The sequence below is a fragment of the Artemia sp. Qi Xiang Cuo genome, chromosome 8, assembly GCF_049724085.1.
Source record: "Artemia sp. Qi Xiang Cuo chromosome 8, ASM4972408v1, whole genome shotgun sequence".
In the NCBI taxonomy this organism is placed as follows: domain Eukaryota; kingdom Metazoa; phylum Arthropoda; class Branchiopoda; order Anostraca; family Artemiidae; genus Artemia; species Artemia sp. Qi Xiang Cuo.
The window spans coordinates 55,444,757-55,469,149 of NC_142801.1; the positions used below are offsets into that span (position 1 = coordinate 55,444,757).

Below are 24,393 nucleotides of genomic sequence, written 5' to 3' on the forward strand. Positions count from 1 at the left end.
TTAGTGATGTTAAAAGCGAAGATCGACGTCTGGTAGTGTCTAGGATTAATTTAAAGCTGAAATTTCGGAATGGTAACTACCTCCCGGGAAGTTATGGTGTTGGTAGACTCCAGAATGGAGAATTTAAGAGGAACTTCCCAAGAGCAGTTTAATACTAAACTTAAAAATTTGGAGTTTGACAATGCGAAAAATCTATGATATACCTTTCGAAAAACACTCGGTGAAGCTAATCGTAGTGTTTTAAGCAAGAAACTTTGGGCCGCAGCTGAATATAGTAATGAAAAGTTATTTGTTTAAAAGAGAGGAGAAACGGCTTGTGAAAGTCCCCTTTTGTCCCTTTTGAAAAGGGACAAGCATTATTTGAGTGATAGATCATATGAAAACAAAAGTAATGTAAAGCAAGTGGAGAGAGCATTAAAATATGAACTAAGGAGGTGTGGATCGGAGGCCATGGATAAAATTGCCGAGGATTTGGAAGATGCTGCTAGACGGCATAATTGTAAAATATTGTACAGGCATGTTAATAAATTGAGAGGGAGTAGTCAATCCGGACTTGTCCCAGTTAAAGATAGGAACGGGACCACAATTAGTGATAAGGAAAGGGTTAAAGGGAGATGGACAGAACATTTTGAGAATTTGCAAAACCGATACAGAGTTACAGAAAAAGATATAGAGGAAAAGGAAAAAGTTTGTGATACCTTAAATGCAAAGGAATATTTGTATTATTAGGAAGAATTAGCGACAGTACTAAAAGGATTAACAAATGATAAGGCTCCATGTGCTAATAAACAGCGTCATCGACCACATTTTGAACGAGACACACCGACCCCACCCTTTTGGCATAAGTTATGCCAGGAGGATTTTGTCTGATGTTGACTTTGCCAACGATGAAGCCGTCCTCAGCGAAAATCTCGACCAACTTAAGTCTGCCCTCGAGACGCTCTCCTCCACTGCCCCCGGAGTTGGGCTGCAAATCAACTAGAAGAAACGAAGATCATGCCCATAGATAAGACCGCACCGGCATCACCCTCAACTGCTGCGATCAACAGCCAAGCTGTTGACGTGGTAAGGCAGTTCACTTATCTCGGATCAATTATATCATCAAATGGCATACTTGACGCCAAAATCTCAGCCGCATCAGCCAAAGCAAACTCTATATTCGGACTACTCCTGAGAGCAGTCTTCCACAAATCGCAAATTATTCGCCATACAAAAGCCCGAATTTACAACGCCACAGTCTCAAGTATCATGCTGTACCCTTCTGAGACACGGCCGATAACCCAAACACAGCTAAGAAAGGTCAATGCCATCCAAACTAGACACCTGTGTCGATTTGAAGGCTTCAAATGGTATGACAAGATCCGCAACACTGAGATCCTGAAGACCTTCAAGTTAGCGAACCTCTCCACCCAAGTAGAAGCTCGTTCTCTAAGATGGTACGGCCACTTACTCCCCCTCCCACCAAGTACCCCTGCAAGGATCATTTCGGACTTCAATCCCTCGGAAAATATCTGAAAACGTCCTCAAGGGAGGCCGCGCACCAGATAGGCCGATGTTATAAATCAACGCCTCTTCAACCGCAACATTGACCCTAACGAGGCCCCATCCTTAGCCCATGGACAGGGCAGCTTGGAGAAGACTGACAGCGCTCTCAACCAGTTCCTTCTACGCTGGCGACCCTGCTGAGCAAGAGCATTAAGTTGAGTAAGTCAAGTCATGTACTGATCGTGTGGTGAATAAGTTTGTTAAATAAGGTGGCTCTGAGGTTAGAAATAAGTTACTGAAGATTATGAATATGATCTTTGAAAAAGGGAAAGTACCTAGCGATTTTAGGAAAACCTTAATTAAACCACTGTATAAGAAAGATGATAAGAGTGAGTTTGGTAATTATCGAGGTATTAGTCTGGTCTCTGTAGGTAGAAAATTACTTAATAACATGATACTTTTTAGACTGAGACATAATATAGACAAAGTTCTAAGAGAAGAATAGTGCGGTTTTAGAAAAGGTAGAAAGGTAAGGAAGGTTAATAATTGAGAAGTAACTGAGTTGTCAAACACCTTTGGTCCTAAGTTTTATAGATTATGAGCAAGCATTCGATTCCGTTGATAGAAGAACTTTATCAAAGTTCTTATCCTTGTATGGTATACCAGAAAAAAACATTAAAGTGATTAGTGCTATGCATGTAATAACACTGCTGCGGTTAAGGCAGGAAATGAGGTTTGCAGCTGGTTTTCTATTAAATCAAGAGTTAAGCAACGTTGTGTTCTATCCCCCTTTATAAGGATCATTTCGACGGACTTTGTCTTAAAGAGCACAGGAAAGGCAATGAGAGACGACAGAATCAAATGGGGAGAAAAAACTCTCCTGGACTTAGATTATGCAGATGATTTAAGCATCCTTGATGAAAGTGTGAGCAAAATGAATGAACCTTTAGAGGTTTTGCGAGTTCAAGGTTCTAGAATAAGTTTGAAAGTTAATGTTAAGAAGAACAAGTCACTAAGGCTAGGAATAAATGAAGATGAAAAGGTGACGTTGGTAACGAAAAGATTGATCAGGTGGGCAGCTTCACTTACCTTGGTAGTATTATTAGTCAAGACGGTGGGGACAGTGAAGACGTTAAAAGTAGAATAGAAAGGCTCAAGGTGTTTGTTCACAGTTAAAAAAAAGTTTGGAAGAATAGGAAGATAAGTCTGCAAACCAAGATTAGAATATTAGAAGCTACAGTGATGACAGTGGTCAAATATGGCTCTGAAGCATGGGTGCTCCGAAAAACGGATGAAAATTTGCTAGATGTTTTCCAGAGAAATTACCTACGGATTGTGCTGGATAGCCGGCTGACTGACCGTATTTCAAACAGTAGGCTGTACGAAATATATGGTTCACTCTTTCTAGGGCTATAATGTGAGAAAATTGAGATGGTTAGGGCACGTTGTACCGATGAAGGATGACATATTGCCAAAGATTGTTCTTTTCAGCCAACCGTCTAAGGCTAAACGAAAAGCAGATCGTCCTCGTCTTGGGTGGAAGGACGTCATAAAGAAAGGTTTAAAGGAAATGGGAAATTCCTGGGAGGGTGTAAAAAGGGAGGCTCTGAATAGATTGGGATGGAGGAGCGTGCGAACCTGTGTTGGCCTCAGGCAGCTTGGTGCTGCGGTGAGTTGTTATCAGTAGTAGTAGTAGTAAAGTTATCGCCGCCCAGGCAAGATGAGCAATGTTAACTAGAAAAGCAGAGGAGAGGTTGGGATTAGACCCCGAGGTTTATTTGCCCTACCACTTGGTTTCAAAAAACCCCTTTTCGCTTTATTTTCATTTAAAAAAATTGAAAAAACAACAAAACATCAGCTATTAGATTTTATTGTTTCAAATATTAGATATTAAAATGTTTTGTTTCATAAAACAAGAGAGCTAATGTTTTCAGGACAAAAAAATAGTTAAGAACAAATATGTTAAAATCATCGCCTCCTAGGCAAGAGGAGTGGCGACGACTAGAAAAACAGGGGATGGGGTGGGGATTTCACCCCACGAATTTTTTCCTCCCACCAGGTTTAAAAAAAAAAAACTTTTTCGCTTTATTTTCATTTGGAAAAATAAAAAATAAAATAATATATCAGATATCAGAATTTGTTGTTTCAATCAGAAATGTGTTGTTTCATAAAACAAGAAATGTGTTGTATCAAATATTAGTTATAAAAATGTGGTGTTTCATAAAACAAGAGAATTAATGTTTTCAACACAAAAAAGAAATAATGGAACACAAATATGTTATAGTCATCACCTCCCAGGCAAGAGGAGTGACGTCAACTAGGAAAGAAGGGGAGGGGTTGGGATTTGACCCCGAGTTATTTTGCCATGCCACTAGGTTTTTAAAAATACCTTTTTCGATTTATTTTCGTGTGGAAAAATAAAATAAAAAAATTACAAAATCACTCCCTGCCCTAGATTTTCAAAATATAATTATACTCCTTACATTTTCAATGAATTCACACCAGAACGAGAGTAACTGCTTCTTAACTACGCCTAAAATTTGTTAAGATAGTGTTATGACAGAATCACTTTTAAATGATTATTGACTCGTCAATGGTAGATGACGGAACTTTATTATAGACACTACAAACAAGAATCAGACAAATAATAATAAGATCTTATCAAAAGTTTAAAAGTAACTTCAGAATATACAAATATATTTACCAAATGTAAAAGAAATAAGACAAAAAAAAGTATGGAGAATATTCACTAGGAGGAATCCCTAGGCCCGCGATTCTTTAAAAGGATATATGGAATTTTATGCTAGTTACTGTTTTACTAATTACCGATTTGGTGTCTACTGTTTAAACAACTGAATAAAGAGAAGATTCCCCCAGGTGAGAGCAGAGGTCATTCGATTTGGTTCCTCAGTCCCAACTAGTAGTTAAATTATTTGTTGACTTTATTAAAATAATAATAATATAAATATAATATAATATAATATAAACAAATAATATAAATTATTTGGTTTGCTAGATTAAAAAGTCGCTAAATTTGTTAAAAGTGTGGAAGGTGAAAATAGTCCATTTGAATAGATGGTTTTGACACTGAATATTATGTAAGTAACAAGGAATTTACTTACATACTGAATACATAAATAACTGAATTTACGCAAGGACGTAAAAAAAGAACATGTAAGCTAGAATGTATAAGGTAGAGATATACAAGTATATAAGGTAGGAGAGCGTGCGAGTAATACTGGAAGTAAGTAAGAAAAGAATATGTAAGGTATAATCTGAAAGATAGAGATGTAAGAATATATAAGGAAGAATATGTAAGATAGAAGAGATGGTAAGTACTAATTGTAGTATGTAAGTATACAAGAGCAAAATATGTAAGGTAGAGATTTAAGAATAGAACATGTAAGGATGAATATGTAAGAAAATGTAAGGTAGAAGAGAATGTAAGTAGTAGGCTACTGGGAGTGTGTCAGTGTGTACGAATCGATTAATCAAGGTTGAATAAGCAAGGTAAAGATGTAAGAATAGGTCAATTATGTCAGTAGTATAGTAAACTACTGGTACTGAAGGGGAGTACTGAAGAGTATGTAGATCTTCTCCTTTTCCCTTATCTTTAGCTTGCTATGCAAGCTTGAAAAAAAAAACGGAAAAAAATACGCAAAAATCCATGGTTTGCCCTACACATCCCCAGATTCTGACATGATTCAAAACAAGTTACGACATAATTAGTTTATCAAAGAAATAAGTAGACTCATACCTCATTACTGAGTTTTCTAACTTGTTCAGTTTTGTGCCTTCGACGTCTATCAACTAGCTGACTGGGGGAACTTCCTAATTCTGCACCATCTGGAGCAGTCGAGTCTCGTTCCTTCTCTAAAATAATCATCTGAATTAGTCTGTACATTTAACTGCTTCACTATTCTAGTGTGCCAAACTTCAAGTTTAACAAGGGCCTAACTTATTAACAAGGGCACCTAACTTATATTCAATTCTGATCAAGGTTGGCAGGTTGCTCACTTTGCATCCCACTTCCAGGAACAAAAACATACAGATGATATTCAATGTTTGACTATGCCATGAAAATAAACACCTATTCATAGTTTAAAACCATCGTTAATATGATACTGATTACCAGGAACAATGCAGGATTTTCTTTTATTGAGTTATTCAATTTTCCCTCAAAGAGGTGAAAAACAGAAACAATCTCTTAAGGGCTAGGCACACCTAGCAGATTTCGGGAACCGATTTCAGCAAGGGTGTATTCCACATCCAGTGATTATAATTAATGATGCTAAGAGGCGGGGCTTAGTGACGTTTTTCGGTGATTAATCATCATTTATTATGATTAATTTACGATAATCATTAAATACGATTAATTACATGGCTAAAGCTCTAAAGCCCTAGTTTATTCCTTGTCTAGAACGTAATTAATGATGATTAGTCACCGAAAAACGTCACCAAGCCCCGCCTCTTAGCATCATTAATTATAATCACTGGATGTGGAATACACCCTTGCTGTAATCGGTTCCCGAAATCAGCTACGTGTGCCTAGCCCATTAGACAATAATGCCTTTCCATTTACAACAGAAATGATAAATAAATTTAAAACGGGTAGAATTTTTTAAGGAGACAATGACAAATAGCAAAAAGAACAATCTTGTTATGACAATAATAATAATAATAATCTGAATGATTCTTTTTTGTTTTGAAGTTTTTCTTTCGTTTTTCTTTATGATTTTTGATAGCATGTGTTGTGTTTTTCTTTATATGTTTTATTTAGGCTAGTTTTTTTTCGATTTTTGTCCTTTGATAAAGGCTTCCGGATGAGAAGCCGAAATGCTCGAACTTTTAAAATTACTTTCGTATTAAAAAGTTGTTCTAGTGTTTTTCACTAGTGTATATATATAAAAAAATATTTTCGTTTCTATTGTGAGTGAAAAACGAATACATACATACAAAATAGAAGAAAAACACTATTAAAACAATTATTTTATTAACTCGAATATATAGCGGCCAAACGACTAGGATTTGATTGCTCAGCCGCCTTCTCCAACCACTGAACAAACGTGCTTCTAACCACTAGAAACTTATAAAGCGACAACCTTGGGGCAAGGGGACAAAAGGTAAGAATTTTCAGAGTCGCGTACTACTTTCGACTCCGACCTACCTTCCATAGGACAACACTCCTATCCGTTTGAAATTGGATGGGCACTTAGCTAAAGCCAAACATACTCCCTTTGAGTACTGCTGTCTTTTTTCGATCAAGGTACTGGAAGGTTACAAGTTTCAATAGTTTGAGGTTCATCGAAAATGAAACTTCGAAATCTTAGAACCTCTTTTGTAAAAGTTAGTGGTCCAGCAATTCTTGGTGCAAGTCTCTTTGGGAATGTTTACCCATCTGTCAAATTTCAACTAAACATCAACGATTGTCCTCTGGTAAATCAATAAACATTTTTCAAGTCTCCCTTTGGTCTAACAAGCTGTAGTCTGCCGCCCTCCAAGCTGTAGTCTACCACCTGATTTGATTGCTCAGGGGTACATATAAACAACAAAGTAAAGACCAAGTTCAAATCGATTCACATTCAAATGGAGTGTGCCTTCTGAAAACATACTAGTAGAGGCAACAGAGCAACGGCTAGAATCTCCTTATTTAGTAGATGAAGAGTTGAGTGTAGATTGTATGAACATCTACTGTAGATGCTCGATATGGCCATTTCCAGGGATTGAAAACGAGCTTTTTTACCAGCGGTGGATTATACCACTGTTAACACCGTATAGTTATTTGTACGGATAAAAACAAGCGCTTTTAATAGCGCTGTTTATAGCACCTTACAACCATTTGCCGAGACTAAAAACAAATATTTTTAACGATTAAGGATTCCACCGTTGTTAGCACCGCCAGGTAGCACTGTGTAGCCACTTGCAACGATTTAAAGCAACCGTTTCTAACGGCACAGCCGAATAGTCCCGTAAAGCCGGTTGCAGAGACTAAAAACAAGCGTTTTTATGAGCAATGGGTTCCACTAGTGTTAGCACCATGTAGCACCGCTTGATAGCACGGTAAAGTCACTTTTAGCGATTAAAAGCTAGCGTTTTAACAGCGATGGATTTCACCACCGTTAACATCGTGCATCACCGTTGGATAAAAACCACTTGATAGCACCATACAGGTGTACTTGAGGCGATTAAAACAAGCGTTTTCAACAGCGGCGAATCTTACCACTATTAGAACCGCAGAGTACTGCTAGATAGCACCGTATAAACACTTGCAATGACTAAAACCAGCGTTTTTCGATATATAGCGATAAATTGCATTTCATTTCATTCATTTTATTTATAATCTAGATTCCTGTAATTTCGCAACCTAACCTGTGTACAAAAACGTGATTAATTCACGTTTTTGATAAGACTTCTCTTGTGAATTATTTATAATATGGATACCAGCAATTTTGCAACCTAACCTGTGAACAAAACGTGAATAATTCCTCTCTTGGATAAGACTTGTGGATACTTTGACTTAAGGTGGCCCATTAATCTATTTAACTTTTTTAAAATAGTGAATATTTAAATTTTTGGCAACTGATTAGTAGACACTAAACCAGATTACTGGTACTTTTTTCGTTATTGTTGATTATTTTGAATTTATTGTGAAACAATTTCTCATTAGTGTTCGAATTTGTGAGTTTGAATAGCTCAAATGTTTGGAAAAAAGGAGCCTCCAAAACAACCTCCTCATAGGGATATGAGTAAGTCACCATTTCAACCATCTTCAAAAGCCCTTGCTAGAACCCCCCCTAAAGCTGCGAATGTACCAGCGACCTCTCTGACAACTGATACTGAAAAAGATGAAGAAGGCTTTAAGATAGTAAACTCGGCTAAGCGTAGAAGACAGAGAACAAAAAGCCCACCAGATTCAGCAATAATACATCAAACCGATACCACGAACAACTCTTCAAGAAATTCAGCCAATTTCCCGGCAATTATCCAACTATTTCCCCAATCTGATAATTGCATGGTTAACAACCGTGATCTACCTAAGTTGTGAATTTTCTTCTTCAAGACCATTTCTTGCAACTTTGGTATGAATATAAACAGATCAGGTTCCCTATATATCCTTTTGAACGATCCCTTATCAGTGAAGAAGGTAATGGAGCTGAAAAGTGTTGAAGATGTTGTTGCCACAGCCCATCTGTGGTCCCCAAGCCCGATACAAACAAAGATAGTGCTCTACAATGTCCCTAAATCGTTTCTAAACTCGGACCTGATGGAAGCATTGATGAATGAAAAAGGTGAATGCATTCCGGTCTCTAGTGTTCATACCCTTGGTCGCGAAACCACTGAAACCTCAAACTTTAAAACTGTGTTGTTTGAGCTTCAAGGACAATTCAATATTGACAAAGAGTTCCTCTTTGGCCAGCAAAAATCTTTGAAGCCTTACAAAGAAAAGCCATTACAATGTACTAAATGTCTAAAGCTTGGGCACTCAGATAAATACTGTAGAGAGGATTCCAACATTTGTAAGATTTGCCTGGGTAAGGACCATAATTAGTCAAATTGTCAACTTGACCCAGTATGTACTAATTGTAAGGGCAAACACCAGTCCCTAGATAAAGGAAACTGTCCCAAATATAAACAAAGGGCACAGATACTAAGAATGGCAAAAGAGCAACAACTTCCAATCCCTTTTGTAGCAATGCAAGTCCCAAGGACACCAAGAGTCCCCCGTCCCCCAACAGGCCTCAGGCAACCAACAGCCCCTGAACCACCAACAAGCCCCAGGCAGCCAGCAGCCCCCAGGACACCAAGAGTTCCCAATGCTTCCCCTATTGTTGAAAGTTTTCAGAATAATCTCATCCGAGAAAAAACTAATCCATGGGTCCCCTTGATAGCAAGTGCCCCAAAAAAAACCTGAAGAACCCCATTTCGGAAAATCCTACGCAAGGAAAGACATCAAGACCGACAAAGCTACCTGGAATTACTCCCCACAGATTTCACACAGTTTCTCCAAATGCTTTGGAAGATGAATCAAACGTGTACTTTAAATTAGCCAGCTTTACAGTTACCTCTATGCTCATCTCCCAATCAGTTGAAATATATTATTCTGAAGAATTTGACCAAAACCCACTTCGGCGAGACCATAGTTTCCTATGCAGATATTCAAATTGAGTGTTTTAAGCCAACATAGGCTGATTTAGCCACAATCTGAACTCTTGACGACTATCTAATGTGTGACTTTTTGTTTTTAAATAATTTAGCCCTTTCTAATAACATTGCTTTTAATTATCCCGATATAGATGATAATCAGCATGCCAACCCTATAAGCAGCCCCCCTGGTACCTTAACAAATGCTAGCTGTAAATACCTTGATATTTTTGATTTTGCTACTAATGTGAAGCCAAAACTAGTAAATAATAATTCCCTTAATGTTCTTTGTTTCAACATCAGAAGCATCCGGGATAAGTGGCTCAAGTTTAAAGATTTAATTTCAATTAATGGTGTCTGCCCTTTCGATGCAATAGGATTAACAGAGACATGGCTTTCCGATAATGATGACACTAGTGATTTTTTACTCCCTGGTTACCAAATAATCCATATGCCCAGGAGATTGACAAAGTTTTCAGGTGGTATCTCACTTTACATCCGTTCGAATGTAAATTTTACCAGGCTATCAGAGTGCGAATCTATTTTCTCTACACAACTAAATCTCAGATGTATTTATTCAATAATTGTTAACATAGTTATCGGCCAAAATTCCTATATACTCTCCTTATTTTATAGACCTCCTCCATTTCCGACCTCATGTTTTTGTAATCTATTTGATGATTTTTCTAATTTTATTAATCTACCCCATAAAAAGGCAATAGTTCTTGGGGACTTTAATTGCAACCTACTCAATGTTGGTAAAAATATTGAATCTGACACTTTTTTTTAATCGGTAACCGCGAGTGGTCTTCTACCCACAATTTTTTTCCCTAGTAGTGTTGATTCTGTGAGATCAACTTCAACATTAATTGACAACATTTTTGTATCCACTTCCCTGGGAAATGACCTGTCCTCAAATATGGTATTTTTGGATCTGTCAGACCATTTTCCTATTTACCTGTCTCTACCTTCGCAACCACTACCTCTACGATCTAGAATTAATATCCCAACACCTACTAGAAATTACAGCTCTGCAAATCCAACCCATTTCATTGATGACTTAAAAACCACTGACAGGTCCGATGTCTTAAATTGTCAAGGGGTAAATTTCGACACAAAAGGTTTTGCGCAACGGCCTAGTGGGACTATCCATTCAAATTTTCCTATTCGTAAAAATAACCAGAAAAATATCCCTATTAGCCCCTGGATGTCACATAGCCTCATTGTCTCCTCATATCGTAAAAACAAATTATATAAGTTAGCCTGTAAGACCAGTAGTGATATTGACCTATCTAATTATAAACATTATAAAAACTTATACGCTAAACTCATCCGTGAAGCGAAGAAAAATTATTATTATACAAAAATTCTCAATTGCAAAGGAAATCTGAAAAAGATATGGTCCACCATTAATGATATACTATCAAAAAATAGAAAATCAAAGTCTATACCTATTCGCCTTAAAGACACAAATGGTAGATTAATTGACCCTTTATATGCACCTGATGCATTTAATAATTATTTTTTGAATGTTCGTCATACTGACTCCCGCTCCTCCTCACATGCTGTATTCCCTTGCTTCAATTTTAGATCCATGTTTTTCTGCCCAACTGATAGCAATGAGGTACTTCAAATCATCGGTTCTCTCCCTAATAGTTTTACTCCTTACTGTCTTGGATTAAGTAATAAGCTCCTGAAGACCATATCTCCTTTTGTCTACGAGCCCATCAAGCATATTGCCAACCTATCTTTAACCCACGGAGTTTTCCCTGATTTACTAAAGTTAGCCATTGTTATTCCAGTTCTTAAAAAGGGCGATCCAACTGAGATAGGTAATTATCGTCCAATCTCAATCCTTCCTGTTATATCCAAAGTCCTCGAGAGAATCATCTTCAGACGTCTGTCTCCCTTTCTGTTTGACAGTCAGCACTCCGTATCCTTGATTTCTCCTCACCAATATGGCTTTAGGCCGAAATTCTCAACTTCTCATGCTCTAATTGACGCCACACAGTTCATACGCTCACAACTCGACCTTAAAAAAAACTGTATTGGGTTTATTTTTGGATTTTTCTAAGGCTTTTGACACGGTCGATCATAGTATTTTAATAAGTAAATTAAATAGCTACGCTATTCATGGTGTTCCTCTCTCTTGGTTTGATTCTTATCTATCTGGAAGGGTACAGAGTGTGAGCCTGGGTGGAGTATCCTCTCAGCCCTTACCTATTCGGAAGGGTGTCCCGCAAGGCCCCGTTCTAGGCCCTATTTCATTTCTCCTATATATCAATGATCTTGTTATAAACCTGGGCCCTTCAGTGCATCTTGTATTATTTGCTGATGACAGCAACTTCTTCATCACTGGCACCAATCTACCATTGACAATAACCTCTGCCCAAGTCCTTCTGAACAGAGTCCAGACGTGGTGCCTTACGAATAACATGACCATTCATAGCAAAAAAAGCCAAATAGTGTTATTCAGAACCCCCTACAACAAAGACGTTATTCAACCTGCTCTTGGTCTCAGGTACTCCTCCGACATCATCCCACAAGTGGAGGTTGCCAAGTTTCTTGGTGTATTTATTGACTCATGCTTGTCATTCTCTAATCATATTTCTTACATAACAGCAATAATTTTGAGACAAGTTGCTATGATTAACCGTGTGAATTATTTTTTTTCCTCCTGACATCCTAGTTACCCTCTATTATTCATTTATTTTTTCTTACCTTTCTTATTTCGGATCAGTTTGGGGAAATACAAAACGGTCCTTCCTTAAAAAACTCAAATTTGCCCAAAACCACGCCATTAAAGCAGTTTTTCGGCTTCCCCGTCTATATCCAACTCGTGATTTGTATTCAGATTTTGGCATAGCTCCACTTGATCAAATCATACAAAAACTAAATTTATCGCTTGCTTACTCTGCTTTACACAATAATCTTCCACCTCAACTCCTAACCTATTATAATATTAATAATTCGGAAGCCCACTGTCTCCGTTCATCCAATAGAGCCTTTAAAATTCCTAAATTCGTTTCTAGTGCTGCCCAGCAATCTCCCATTTAAAAATCTATTATCCAATGGAACAAAATTCCCTCCAGTGTTGAACTAGCCACAAGTTTCTGCAAGTTGTATAAAAATGTAACAAAACTTGATGGTATAATTTAATATTTCCATTTTTAACAAATTTGCTCTAATTAGCCATGTTTTATTCTTCTATATTTTTTTTCAGTGTTACTTTATTTTTTTTTTCTTTTGTTCCTTAACAAGTTATCTTCTAGGATCTTTATTGTTATTGATGTTTGTGTTATGTTTTTATTCGAATAAAATTGAATTGAATTGTTAGGATCGTACATCACCGCTGGACAAAACAACTCGATAGCACCGTACAGACACTTGTGGCAATTTAGAACCGGCATTTTTAACAGTGATGGATTTATCATACTTAAACTGCACAGAACTGCTGGATAGCACCGTATAACCGCTTGAAAAAATTAAAAATAAGCGTTTTTAATAGCGACAGATTTACCACCATTAATATCGATTAGCACCGTATAGCCACTTGCAGCGATTAAAAATAAGCACTTTTTTTTAGCCGTGGCGGATGCCACCACTAAGGAATTCCAATATTTGGAAATGTTCAATTTTACTAATTGGCTAGAAAATAGCTCAGGTTTTAAAGAGAAGCATAATTCAGGCCATTTTCAGGATAAAAGGTAAAGGAAAGGTAAAGGATGCGGCACTAGACCCTTAAGGTCCAAACCGGCGGTGCTGATCTCCGTTTCGTGGCCCTTCAGCCAGGAAATGCAATGGGGGGCTGGGGGCCAGCCAACCTATGCTTTCGCATAGGATAAGGATATCAGGATAAGTAATAATAAAAAAAAAAAAAATCCAAAGAGCAAAAGCTAACGGCCAGGGCATCATATCAGTCTTCTTTTCTTTGCAAAATAATATGATGAAAACTTCAATTCACATAGTACCTACTATATGTCTGCCTGTATGAATACATGAAAGCAGAATGTAAGATAATGCACATTAAAAAGTATATGCAACTATTATTTCGAATACTCGTGCAAACTTATTTTGTTTCAAAGTTTTTTTAATAGCAAATTCTGCAAAGGAACAAAAAATAATTCCACAGTAAAAAGAAAGAAGTTCAGCATCAGGTGAAGCATCATATAATACATATTCACGACCATGCTACTTGGAAGGCTTTCAATAAATTCAGTTTTGGATTGGCTACTATACAGGATACGAATACAAATTTACAGTAACTCACAAAAATCTTTGACAATCTATTTTTAAAACCTAGGGGGGGGGGGGGGGGATCAATTTGGCCAATTTTTCAATGAAAATACCAAAACAGTATTTTTTTTATCTTGCAAGAGAGTTCTCACCTATTGGCAACCATGTGAATCCAATCTGGGTAGGCTAGCAAACTCAATAAGTATAAAATATATAATAACTCCCAAAAAGTCTACCTTCAGAGTGGCAATTAAACCAGTATATTCCACAATAGCATACAAGCTTGCTTTTTTCGCAATATTTCAGAAATGAAAGGACTTGTCTATATGAATTTCCTTTAAACAGGAAATTTTCTCGTTCAGTTGTAATGAACAATTAAATAATAAAACACTTGGAATTAGCAACTGGTTGTAATCATAGCATTCAAAGACGCTTTCAGTTAAGCACTATTAAAACTTTAATGTAGGGTAAAGGATGGGGGAACGGAGTAGCCCCAATCTTTACTCTGTAAAGTGGATAATTTATATTCATTAAAAGTTTTAATTCCCCTTTTTATATTCACTTAGAAAAAAAATTATTTAAAAAGTTTTCAGCAGCCCTCAGTGACGCCAGTTCACGAAAATGAAGATTGGGAGGGGAGGTAATCATTTTATTTTTAATAACAGTACAAAAAGGTGTTTTTCAAAATTTAGGCATTTATTTTTTAAGTGTGCTTTTCACAATGCCTAAAGAGTGGAAGGGCCTGTTCATGTGAATTCGTTATTGCGTTATTGTGTAATATAATTTACGGTTTAAATGTTTTGATAAACTATCGATAAATAAAACACTTGCAATGAACAGCCAAACAATTAATAATAAATACAATTGCATTTCAATTGATTTGATTCCATTTAGATAGGCTAGAATTCCATTTAGATAGGCTAGCATACAGGCTAAGAAAAAGCATTTAATTAATGACGAAAAGTCTACCTTCAAAGCGGCAATTTAACCAACATTTCTCACACAGATCATGCTTGGTAGCAACCCGTGTACATCCACTTGTGGTCATTGTTATCAGCGTATTTCCCATTATCCATGACTGATATTGTCCGTTTTTGAAAATCTTTTCAATCAAACTGGAGCTACAAGGTGGAAAGGGGAGGTTAAAATATACAGTCAGAGCACCGTGTGTATTTTCAATATGCAAGGATTTTTTTTTTACCTTTTTCGGTAAAATTAATTAAAGTTAAAAATTAAACAATTTTTATTTTTACCGAATTACAAATTTGGTGAGAAGCAAAGGCAAACGAATATAGTCCTTTAGGCCACAAAGTGGCGATATTTCCTTGGGGGACTCCAAGACATTGCACTTCATATACTGTATATTTCTAGTCTTTTCAGTGTGTGGTTCTTGCGTGGGCATTATTCAGTTCTGAATAGCTCTTCCAAAAATCAAATAAGAAATAAGCTGAATTATCAAAATTTTATTTTGATAATATTTTTTTTTAATTGATAATTTTGAATATACTGTATATTTCTAGTCTTTCCAGTATGTGGTTCTAGCGTGGGCATTATTCAGTTTTGAATAGCTCATCCAAAAATAAAATAAGAAATAAACTGAATTATCAAAACTTTATTCTCAACACGTGGATCCGGCATACCCCTAAAGGCAGGAATGAAACTGTTTTATGCTTTAAGTTAAATTTACTAAAGTTTATTACTGTAGGCTAAGTTAAGCATAGTTTATTAACAAACTCAAATTAAACAATATGCATAGATATTTTTATTCGATCAGACAACTTATTTTTCAAATCTTTTGGGCTGCTCATGAACTTCAAAAAAAAAAATTGTCTTAAGGGCGTACCTAAAACAAAATTTTTCTCTAGACTGGAAGTTAGCATGGAACAAATACAAAAGCAATGCTGATAATCCAAATCAATATATACACCTTCCTTGCCGACCTGCTACTGGAGTCACCACAGAAAATAAAAGTTCTGCAACACTCCACCACACACCTCAAACAACACTCGAACAAAAAGAGATTCAAATAATAAACTAAGACTCTTATTTATAAATAATATAATACTTTATAAATAATAACTTTACTAAATATAACTTTATTTATAAACTTTATTTATAAATAAAAAAAATAAATTAAGAATTAAAACATAAATTATTAAAATACATTTTCTTTTGAATTTATTTTTAAATTCTTCACTTTTTCATTTAATCAATTTCGTTGCCATTAATGTTCTCGAATTTTATTCCTCGATAAACAAAAAAGAATTTAAACCTCGCAGAGATCGTAATTTGGGCTGACAACCCCTTCCTCCTGGGAGTATAACGAATGTGACAATCAGACCTAATTGTGGCTGTGCTACAGAAGAATAAAGCTAAATTATTGTTTGGTAATAAATACTTTTTTTTTAATAACTATTACCCTTACGTACAGTTTTACAGTTTTACAGTTTTACCTCTCACAGAGACTATCTGTCATGGCTTTAGCCTAATTACCCATGACTCTCAAGTTATTCATCACCTTCACCAAGTTGATAATTCAAAACAATTTATAAATATTAGGTGAAAGCGCTATGGCAAACAAGACTTACAACGCCCCCCATTGTGTTTGTTTTCACGAACTGAGATCGGACACTCATTATTGCACTAATTTCTCCAAGTATACTGATTTTGCCTTATTATTACATTGATAAATAAAAGGAAACACTAAATACTAGATGGCGTTGACGATTCCTTTTTGTCGACAGTAGTCCAGGTTTTCACTCTTGTAAGTTACCCATATTCTTTGGATTTAATTAATGTATTCCTTTTTAATGTTTTCCTTTAACTAAAAGTTTCCCCTGTATTTGATTCCGTTTAGCAGCAACACTCTAGAGAGAACAAGAACAGTGGCTTTCTCACAGCTTGATTCGGAAAAAAGTGGCGAAAAAGATTTCATGAGGCATCAGATTACTTCTTTCCCCTTCCCTAGGCACGTGCGTAAGCGTTTACTTCAAATTCTTCTGAGGGTAATTAGTAATTCAAGATAATTAGATAATTTAGAGGGCAGAACATCCATAGAAACGCAAAAAACAGGTAAATCGTTATATGTATATATGTTACAGTGAATGCCCGAAATTGATGAATGTCGACGTCCACCGGTGAATGTTTGAAATACCTTTTTTTCCTTTTTGGATTTAATCAGCGTTGCCACTCAACTTTTTCAGTTTTATGCAAGGTTTGATGGTGACAGGTTAGGTTGAGTTAGGATAGGTTGGGCTAGGTTATGTTTGTAACCAATTTCTGATACTTATAACCTAATTTAACCAAACGTAAGCTAAACCAACCTAATCCAACCTAACCTAACTTTAACTTTTACTATCAAGGCTTGCATAAGACTGAAAAAGCTGATTCGCCAAGCTAATTCAATCCAAGCAGAGAAAAAGCAATTTCGGACATACACCGGTGAATGTCGACATTAAGCAGATTTCATAAATTTACAGTAACGTATATACGTATAAATTCATACGTCTGTACGTACAAATTATATAGAAAATTGTTAGAATCAAAACTCGACATTTCGGGAGTGAGGCCAAACACCGTTTTCTCTATGTGCATATCCGACCGTACGTGATTCAGAAAACGATAATAAATTATACGATTACCGCTTAGGTTTTGCTGAATATGCAGCGAAAGCATAACGTCCTAGAAGATCCATGCACGTTTCTATCATATCCATATGGTATTGCATCACAGATTCATCAATATCATCGGGTCGGAGTCCCTCTAGACGTCTCCTTCCAACTTTATCAGTTAAACTTGCACTCCTTCTTCGAATAGAAATGTCTTCGGTCAGCTCGGATGACCGGATGTTCTGCTGCTCTAATAAAGTTTCAATGTTGATCTTCAACCCCTGTAATGGCCAGAATCCTAATAAAATAAGCATAACGTAGCACGCCTACTCTAAGTGTAATCGTAGAAGCTTAATTAGTGCCGGTTTGAACTATGCCCGTCCCCCTCTCCCCAGAACATGAAGAAAAATACAAATAAACACGTTGTTCTCCCCCTAAATCTTTTTTAGGAGGATAAAGCCACCTACAATTTCAAAGAATGTTCGTATATCAAAGGCGTCCTAAATACTACATAAAACCTGTATTTTACTGATTGTAAAACCGTATTCTTCTTTTTGACAAAGTCAATACAGACTATATTTACATTCTTTGGACAATACAAGTGTTGCGTGATCAACACTTTGATTTTGCTGCTTCACCATCGATTAAAGGCAGTAGTTAAAGGCCCACCAGCACTTAAGATTTTTTTTTTTTTTTTTTTAATTTGACGATACGTCCTTAAAAACGGTCACAAAATACACTGCTTCTGCTTAAAACCATTATTATTCTCTGCTTGTCGACACCATATCCTTTTTTATTTTATTTCTAATAAATAATACATATAAATCATACATCATACTAATATTGTATTTCTTTGCCCCAAAACACAAAACCTAATACAATCTTTGTTGTAATTCCCAAGAATGCAGCATGTGGAAGCTAAGGCTACGTTACTTTTCCTCGAAATATAACACCTATTATTTGTTTCCAATATTTTAAATAGTAAGGTTAGTTAGATTCAGTCTATCACCGAGTGATTGCTACACAAATACATTACTAATAATTGCAAAACTACGTCATTACGTTGCACTATTATGCATAATCGCTCGTATCCACTTGTATGAAGGCAAATCCTCCTGTGCCAAAACAAATAGAAGGTGAACCAATAAGCACAGTTACTTAAAACTGCGCTACCGGAGATGAACAGGATTTACGATCCTTATTTACAAGTCACTTTCCGTGATCGAGGAGAAATCCCCTAACAACAAGCGAACGACTGAGCTATAAAGGTCGACTTACTAAATCTGACCAATGAAAATACTTGAATTATTTGATTTGTTTAATTATTCAGTTCTTTAATCTAATTAATTATTTAACTTATTTAATTTAATTATCAAAATAAATTCAATTATTAAAATATTATATTGTCTAAAAATTAAGTCTCCTCAGTTGTAGAAATTTCAACTGAAGCCGGAAACTCAATTCATAAGGTAGGTGAAAGTGCATTCCCTCTGTCCTTTTGGCCCAATAACAATCTGTCCTTTTGACAAAACTAACCTCAATAAGTTTGATACAGATTTAAGCACATCAGCACAAAAGTCGTAGAAAGGGAGTAAGTCTAGTCAATATTTTCATACCCCATTTGTTCAAGGTACTGTTCAAGCTGATTGATGAAAAAAAACTGGATAACTATTTGCAGAAAATTTAGTACTGGGGGTGGGGTGGGGGCAGAGGCCCTTATTGCACGTCGAACCATCCAAATTGAAATTCCTTTTACGACTCCGCTTCAAGGGCAATAGGCAGATACTTTCTAGCAGATGCATGGGCAATAAGCCGATGTATCTATTAAACAGTTAACAAGGAGATGGGCGGGGTGCTAAAGGATCTAATGGACCTATTTTGTGCCAAACTGATATTTACTGAAAATAAACACACACTTTCTATTTAAACAAATTAGGAAATTGATGCCTTCCCACAAAAAAGAGATAAGAGCCGCAGAGGGTGTTGGGCCCCGCTTCAGTCCTCCAATCATAGAGATAAAAAGAACTAGCAGGATTTCGTTTTAAACAAGGTGCCATCTCCCTAACTTTATAAAAGAAAAGTCCGCTGTGAAGTAGGGGGGAGGGGTAGAAATTTGATTCTTTAAGACTTTTTTTTTTACTAAGCATCACATTACAATCAAACAGAAACACAAACAAAAGAAGATTAGATAAAAAAAAAGAGAAGGTGTTATCACTTCAAGACACACTCACCTCAGTTATATATCTGATGCAATTTTTCACAAAGCTTGGCTTCAGCTTAAGGAACCAAATACCAATCACATAATAGGCTAATGAAACAGTGTAGCGATTAAACTTCGACGGATTTGTAAACTGGACTGCAATGGCAAACACAGCCATAAAATGATCAACCTTAAAATCAGAATAGACTTTTGGAAGACGGACTAGAGCTGCAATTAAAATTGTATGGTAAGCACAAATAATGAAAAATGGGGTAAGAACAAAAACAGGCCTAAGCCTAACAATTATACCAAGGCCTAAATAATATCAGAAAGCGCTTTATTTCTAACAAAGAGGGGATATAGGACTAAAAATACCCTTTCGAAAACTTGCAAGGACAAACCCCCTCACCGCTATAATGACTCCAAAAGTGAGGACACAGCAGTCTTTGATCTACCGTTTCTTTTATATCATCACATTCGGGTAATTTTTTCTTTTACACATTCTTTTCCCACCCCCTTTCAGTTATTTTTTCTGCTTTATACTGTCTTATTCTTTTGTACTTTCGCTTTCTACTCCCATATAGCTTTGCCAAAATACCAGCGCATTTCTTAAATTAATCACTGGCTGCAATATTAAGTAACAATTTATTGTTTCTTTTCTTTTTATTTACTAAATTTAAGAAAAAAACTGCTATCTTAAAAGCTAATATCTTAATACTGATTGCGGGGTAGGATCTTACTATATTGAATTTACTATTTTAATATGTTTACTATTATTACGATGGAGATAACCATACCAAAACATAGGAAGGGAGGATGGAGGATGAACTTCTCCACCTTGGTTCGAATGATCCTTCTCTTCCTGAGAAATATGACCAAAAATTAACTTTTTTTCTCAGTTGAAAATAAATTTTGGGAAACAAAAAAAAAATCAATATTAAAAAAAAAAAAAAAACTGTTTCATTAGTCCAAGATTTTTCGAATGGTTCAGACTGACATAGCCACATTCTGAAATGCACTGCTAAAATGTATCGTTTACTGATATGTCATTACTAAAATACAGGTTTCTCACTAGACACTTTCGGTAACTAAACCAAAATGTGTTCATGGAACATATCAAATTCAAGTCATTTATGGCGGTTAAAAACTGCCAAAAACCCGCAGAATATACGAAAATACAGAAGGTCATAGGAAATATCCTTGAATTCTAAGATTTAACAATTTTTCATTCACGAAAACTGCTAAACGCACGAAAAGTCTCTGACCCGTACAAGTACACAGAGGGAGAGTAGGGAGGCCACCCTTTGAGGTCACCCTAAAAAATTCTATATTTTTGTGATTTTGTTCATTTTTCTATCTCGTACACGTTCCTCATTTTAGGCAAGTAGTTTGGGCAAGGTTGGCTCCCTCTCCTGAAAACAGTTCCTGCTTAAACAATTTGCCCATTTTTCTGAATATTTTATCAAAAAAAAAAATTAGGCTTTTTTTTTTTTAAATTATGATAGCAAATATTATTGGTGTTTTTTTTTTTTAAATGATGAAAGCAAAGATTCTGTAAATCTGAAAAAAAAAGGTTATAAAATAATATTTTCGTGACCCGTTATTACCGAATTTTTTTTATACGTGGTTTAATTCTTCTCATGATTCCAAATGGTTTCTGCTCTCCACTATAAACGGACCAAGTTATCTTTTTATGTCAATAGATAACAGACAGGGTGAGGTTTACTAATCTTCATGTACTCCATTACCAACAAAGTTCGAAAATAAGTTTTTGTGAAAAAATATGGAACTTGAAATCACTGATCATTATTCACAGTTAATGATAGTAAGTTGATCATGAGCTAACGTACAGTTTTCAAGAAAATAGGCGTTACATATACCAAAACAGTCATTACTTGAGCTTCATAATCCTAACAATAATAAAAACAATTGTATATCCGCTACAAAGAAGAAACACCATTTACCGTTTTAGTGAAAGGTGGTTTTGGTCAATCTAAGTTTTCTTGTTTATGTTCCCGCACCTGGCAATAACTTTTTCCATAGTATCTGCTATTTATTCCAAATAATAAATCGGTGGTTTCTGCCACAATTTTCATAGAAAAAAGGGATATTATATCGTAGAAGAACTTCCACATAATATATTTGCCAAACATAAATATATTACTAGTTCAGTACTGAACTAGATTTCAAGGCGTGAACATCTATGTGAAATGTTGAAACTGGTTTCTTTGAGCTTGAAAATATAATTAACTCGGTGATTACGGAAGTGTCCACACACGAGTTATTCTCACTGTGGGTCATTAATTTGATAGTTTTGTCAAAAATTTTTTATTGATTAATAAAGAACTTGAACTCTGTAAAGGATTAAAGCTACAAGTGACTTTTCATTCTTTGGATAAGCATTATAGCACTGGCGGAAGATTTTGGATTTTAAACTACTGAATTTTATGAAAGTGGGCCCCGAGTTATAGCTGGTGGTAAATTTCTACCAAATCATATTATTGACTTACGCATAAAGTGAATATACCACTCGATGCCTTTTTTTATGCTGATTACGAATATAATAATCACTTCTATCAGAAATGAATTTCAGCCCCCCCCCCCTATATATGCCAATTCAGGGTATATATTTCTACATTAGGGGGTGGGGGCAGATTTTGTTTCTGATGTAAATGGGAGGTAAGTTTAAACTTTACCCCCACCCCTAACGTAGAAATATATACCCTGAATTGGTATATATAGGGTGGGGGGGAAGGCTAAAATTCATTTCCGATAGAAATGATTATTATATTCGTAGTCAGCATAAAAAAAGGCATCGAATGGTGTATTCACTTTATTCCTAAATCAATAATATGATTTGGTAGAAATTTACCTAGCTGGTTCTATTACCATTACTCGCAAGGGGGCCCTTGCGAGTAAGTTACTCTCCATGTTTTTTTTTTTAAACTTTTGATTGCATAACGGCATTATAGTCGATAATTATGGCACTCACAAAACTGCATTTTGATGACCGTATGGATGAAGTTATCCAGAAGATTGCGAAGCTCCAGCAAGAGAATAAGCTTGTAAGGTCGGAAAACAGGCTGCTTAGGTCTGAGCTTGTAAGAGTGAAGTCGACTACTCTTCGCTCTGAACTTTACTCAAGAAGAAAAAATCTTGTTATCCACAGCCTAGAATCTTCAGTAGACGAAGATCTCCGTCGGAAAGTAGTCGGTTTCTTTGAGTCGAAACTTGGAATAGCTACCGCAACCTAGATACGCCTAAATGATACAGGATCTCAAAGAAACCACCAAACACAGAGTCGTCTAGTTCTAGCGGTCAGACACTGAGAAATAGCGGGAAACGTAAAAAGTCTGCCGATCCGATTTTCGGTAGCCTTGAAAATCTCGACCGGTCAGAAATAATGAAAGAGTGTGGTAAGCTTAAGAAAACCAGTTTGAGGGTATCTGTTGACTTACCAGCTGATCTCGGGAAGCAACGTAAAGAACTTTTATCGCTTGCTTATAAGCTGCGAAGTTCAAAAGTAGCAAGTGAGAGAGTAGCAGAAACGCGTCTGAGTAAAAAAGGAATCAAACTTTGGCTAGAAACTAAGAAATCAAAGACGGCCCAGTGGACAAAGCTTCCAGATGACTGCTACGATCTGCTCAAGCTTCCTCGGGCTGGCTCGGACTCGGATAATGTGAATGATTCTGACTTGGACGCATAGAGTTCTTTTATTTATTTATATTTGTGTGTTATCATGGGCAGTTATAGTACTGGTGTAAGTATTAATTAGATGAGAATGTTGGTAAATTTTAGATATTGGTAAATTAGATGAAAAAATATAAATTATTGAGTATTATAACTGCACCTCGAGACAGTGTTTATGTGTAATGTGCTGCTTGCATAATCTTGAAGTGTTTTTTTTTCAGTTGCCATGCTTTTCCTTTTCGTGTGTTCTTGCTTTGTTTTTCTTTTTTAGTGCTATAAGAAAAGTTCGGGTTTGCACAAACTTCAAAGTGGTCTACAGCTCTTCTCAAAGGCACAGCCATTGCCTCTCCTCAGTATGTTGGTAAGTAATGAATTCTGTTCTAACCCCCTTGGGGATGCTTCCTCATCAACTATCATCAACTTCATATCAGTCATGATTCATTCCCCGAACGAGTAACACCTTAGGCGCTCCGTGCCTGCGGTAGTTTTGGCTGAGGAGTGAAATAGCTTGTGAGATTAATGTTTTGAATTGATGAAAGAAAATTTTTTGGTGTGTGATTATTGCTTTGAACTGAAGAATTGCATGGAGTAAAAGAGGATTGGATTTGAGTCATTATAAACAGAGCCTTTGATTACCGACGTTGGAAAATGTGTTTGCCGTGCCAAACGGCTAAAAGCACTGCACGCTAGCAACATCGTGGATAAACAATCGTTGCCGGCTGAGGTAAGACTATTTGTCCATTTTTTTAATTGATGCTTATTCATGGGGCGAAATAAAAGAAACCGTAAAGAAGTCTCATTCGAAGAGGATCAAAATGATTATTCGTCATCTTCACCTAAGGAGGGAGAAACTTTGTCAATTTCGACGCTGGCTCGGAGCTTTTATGAAATTCTAACTATAGTGAAAGACAATGGAAAAAAGCTTGACGGTATCACGGACCAGTTCAAATCTCTGGAAACCCGGGTCAAATCGCTTGAGGAAGCTCTATCTGGCCAATCGCAGCAATTTTCGACGATCCAGACCCATGTGGC

General features: G+C 36.2%; 1 protein-coding gene across 1 annotated transcript in view; it reads right to left on the minus strand.

The window, feature by feature from the left end:
• gig (TSC complex subunit tuberin) overlaps positions 1 to 24,393 on the minus strand; it is a 236,097-nt gene that overhangs the window by 87,162 nt on the left and 124,542 nt on the right. The window contains exons 15-18 of the mRNA XM_089093612.1: positions 19,703 to 19,899; positions 17,505 to 17,752; positions 14,833 to 14,984; positions 5,243 to 5,358 (exon numbers count right to left, since the gene is read on the minus strand). Of these exons, the coding sequence (XP_088949738.1) occupies positions 5,243 to 5,358; positions 14,833 to 14,984; positions 17,505 to 17,752; positions 19,703 to 19,899 (713 nt within the window). The remainder of the gene's footprint in view (positions 1 to 5,242; positions 5,359 to 14,832; positions 14,985 to 17,504; positions 17,753 to 19,702; positions 19,900 to 24,393) is intronic.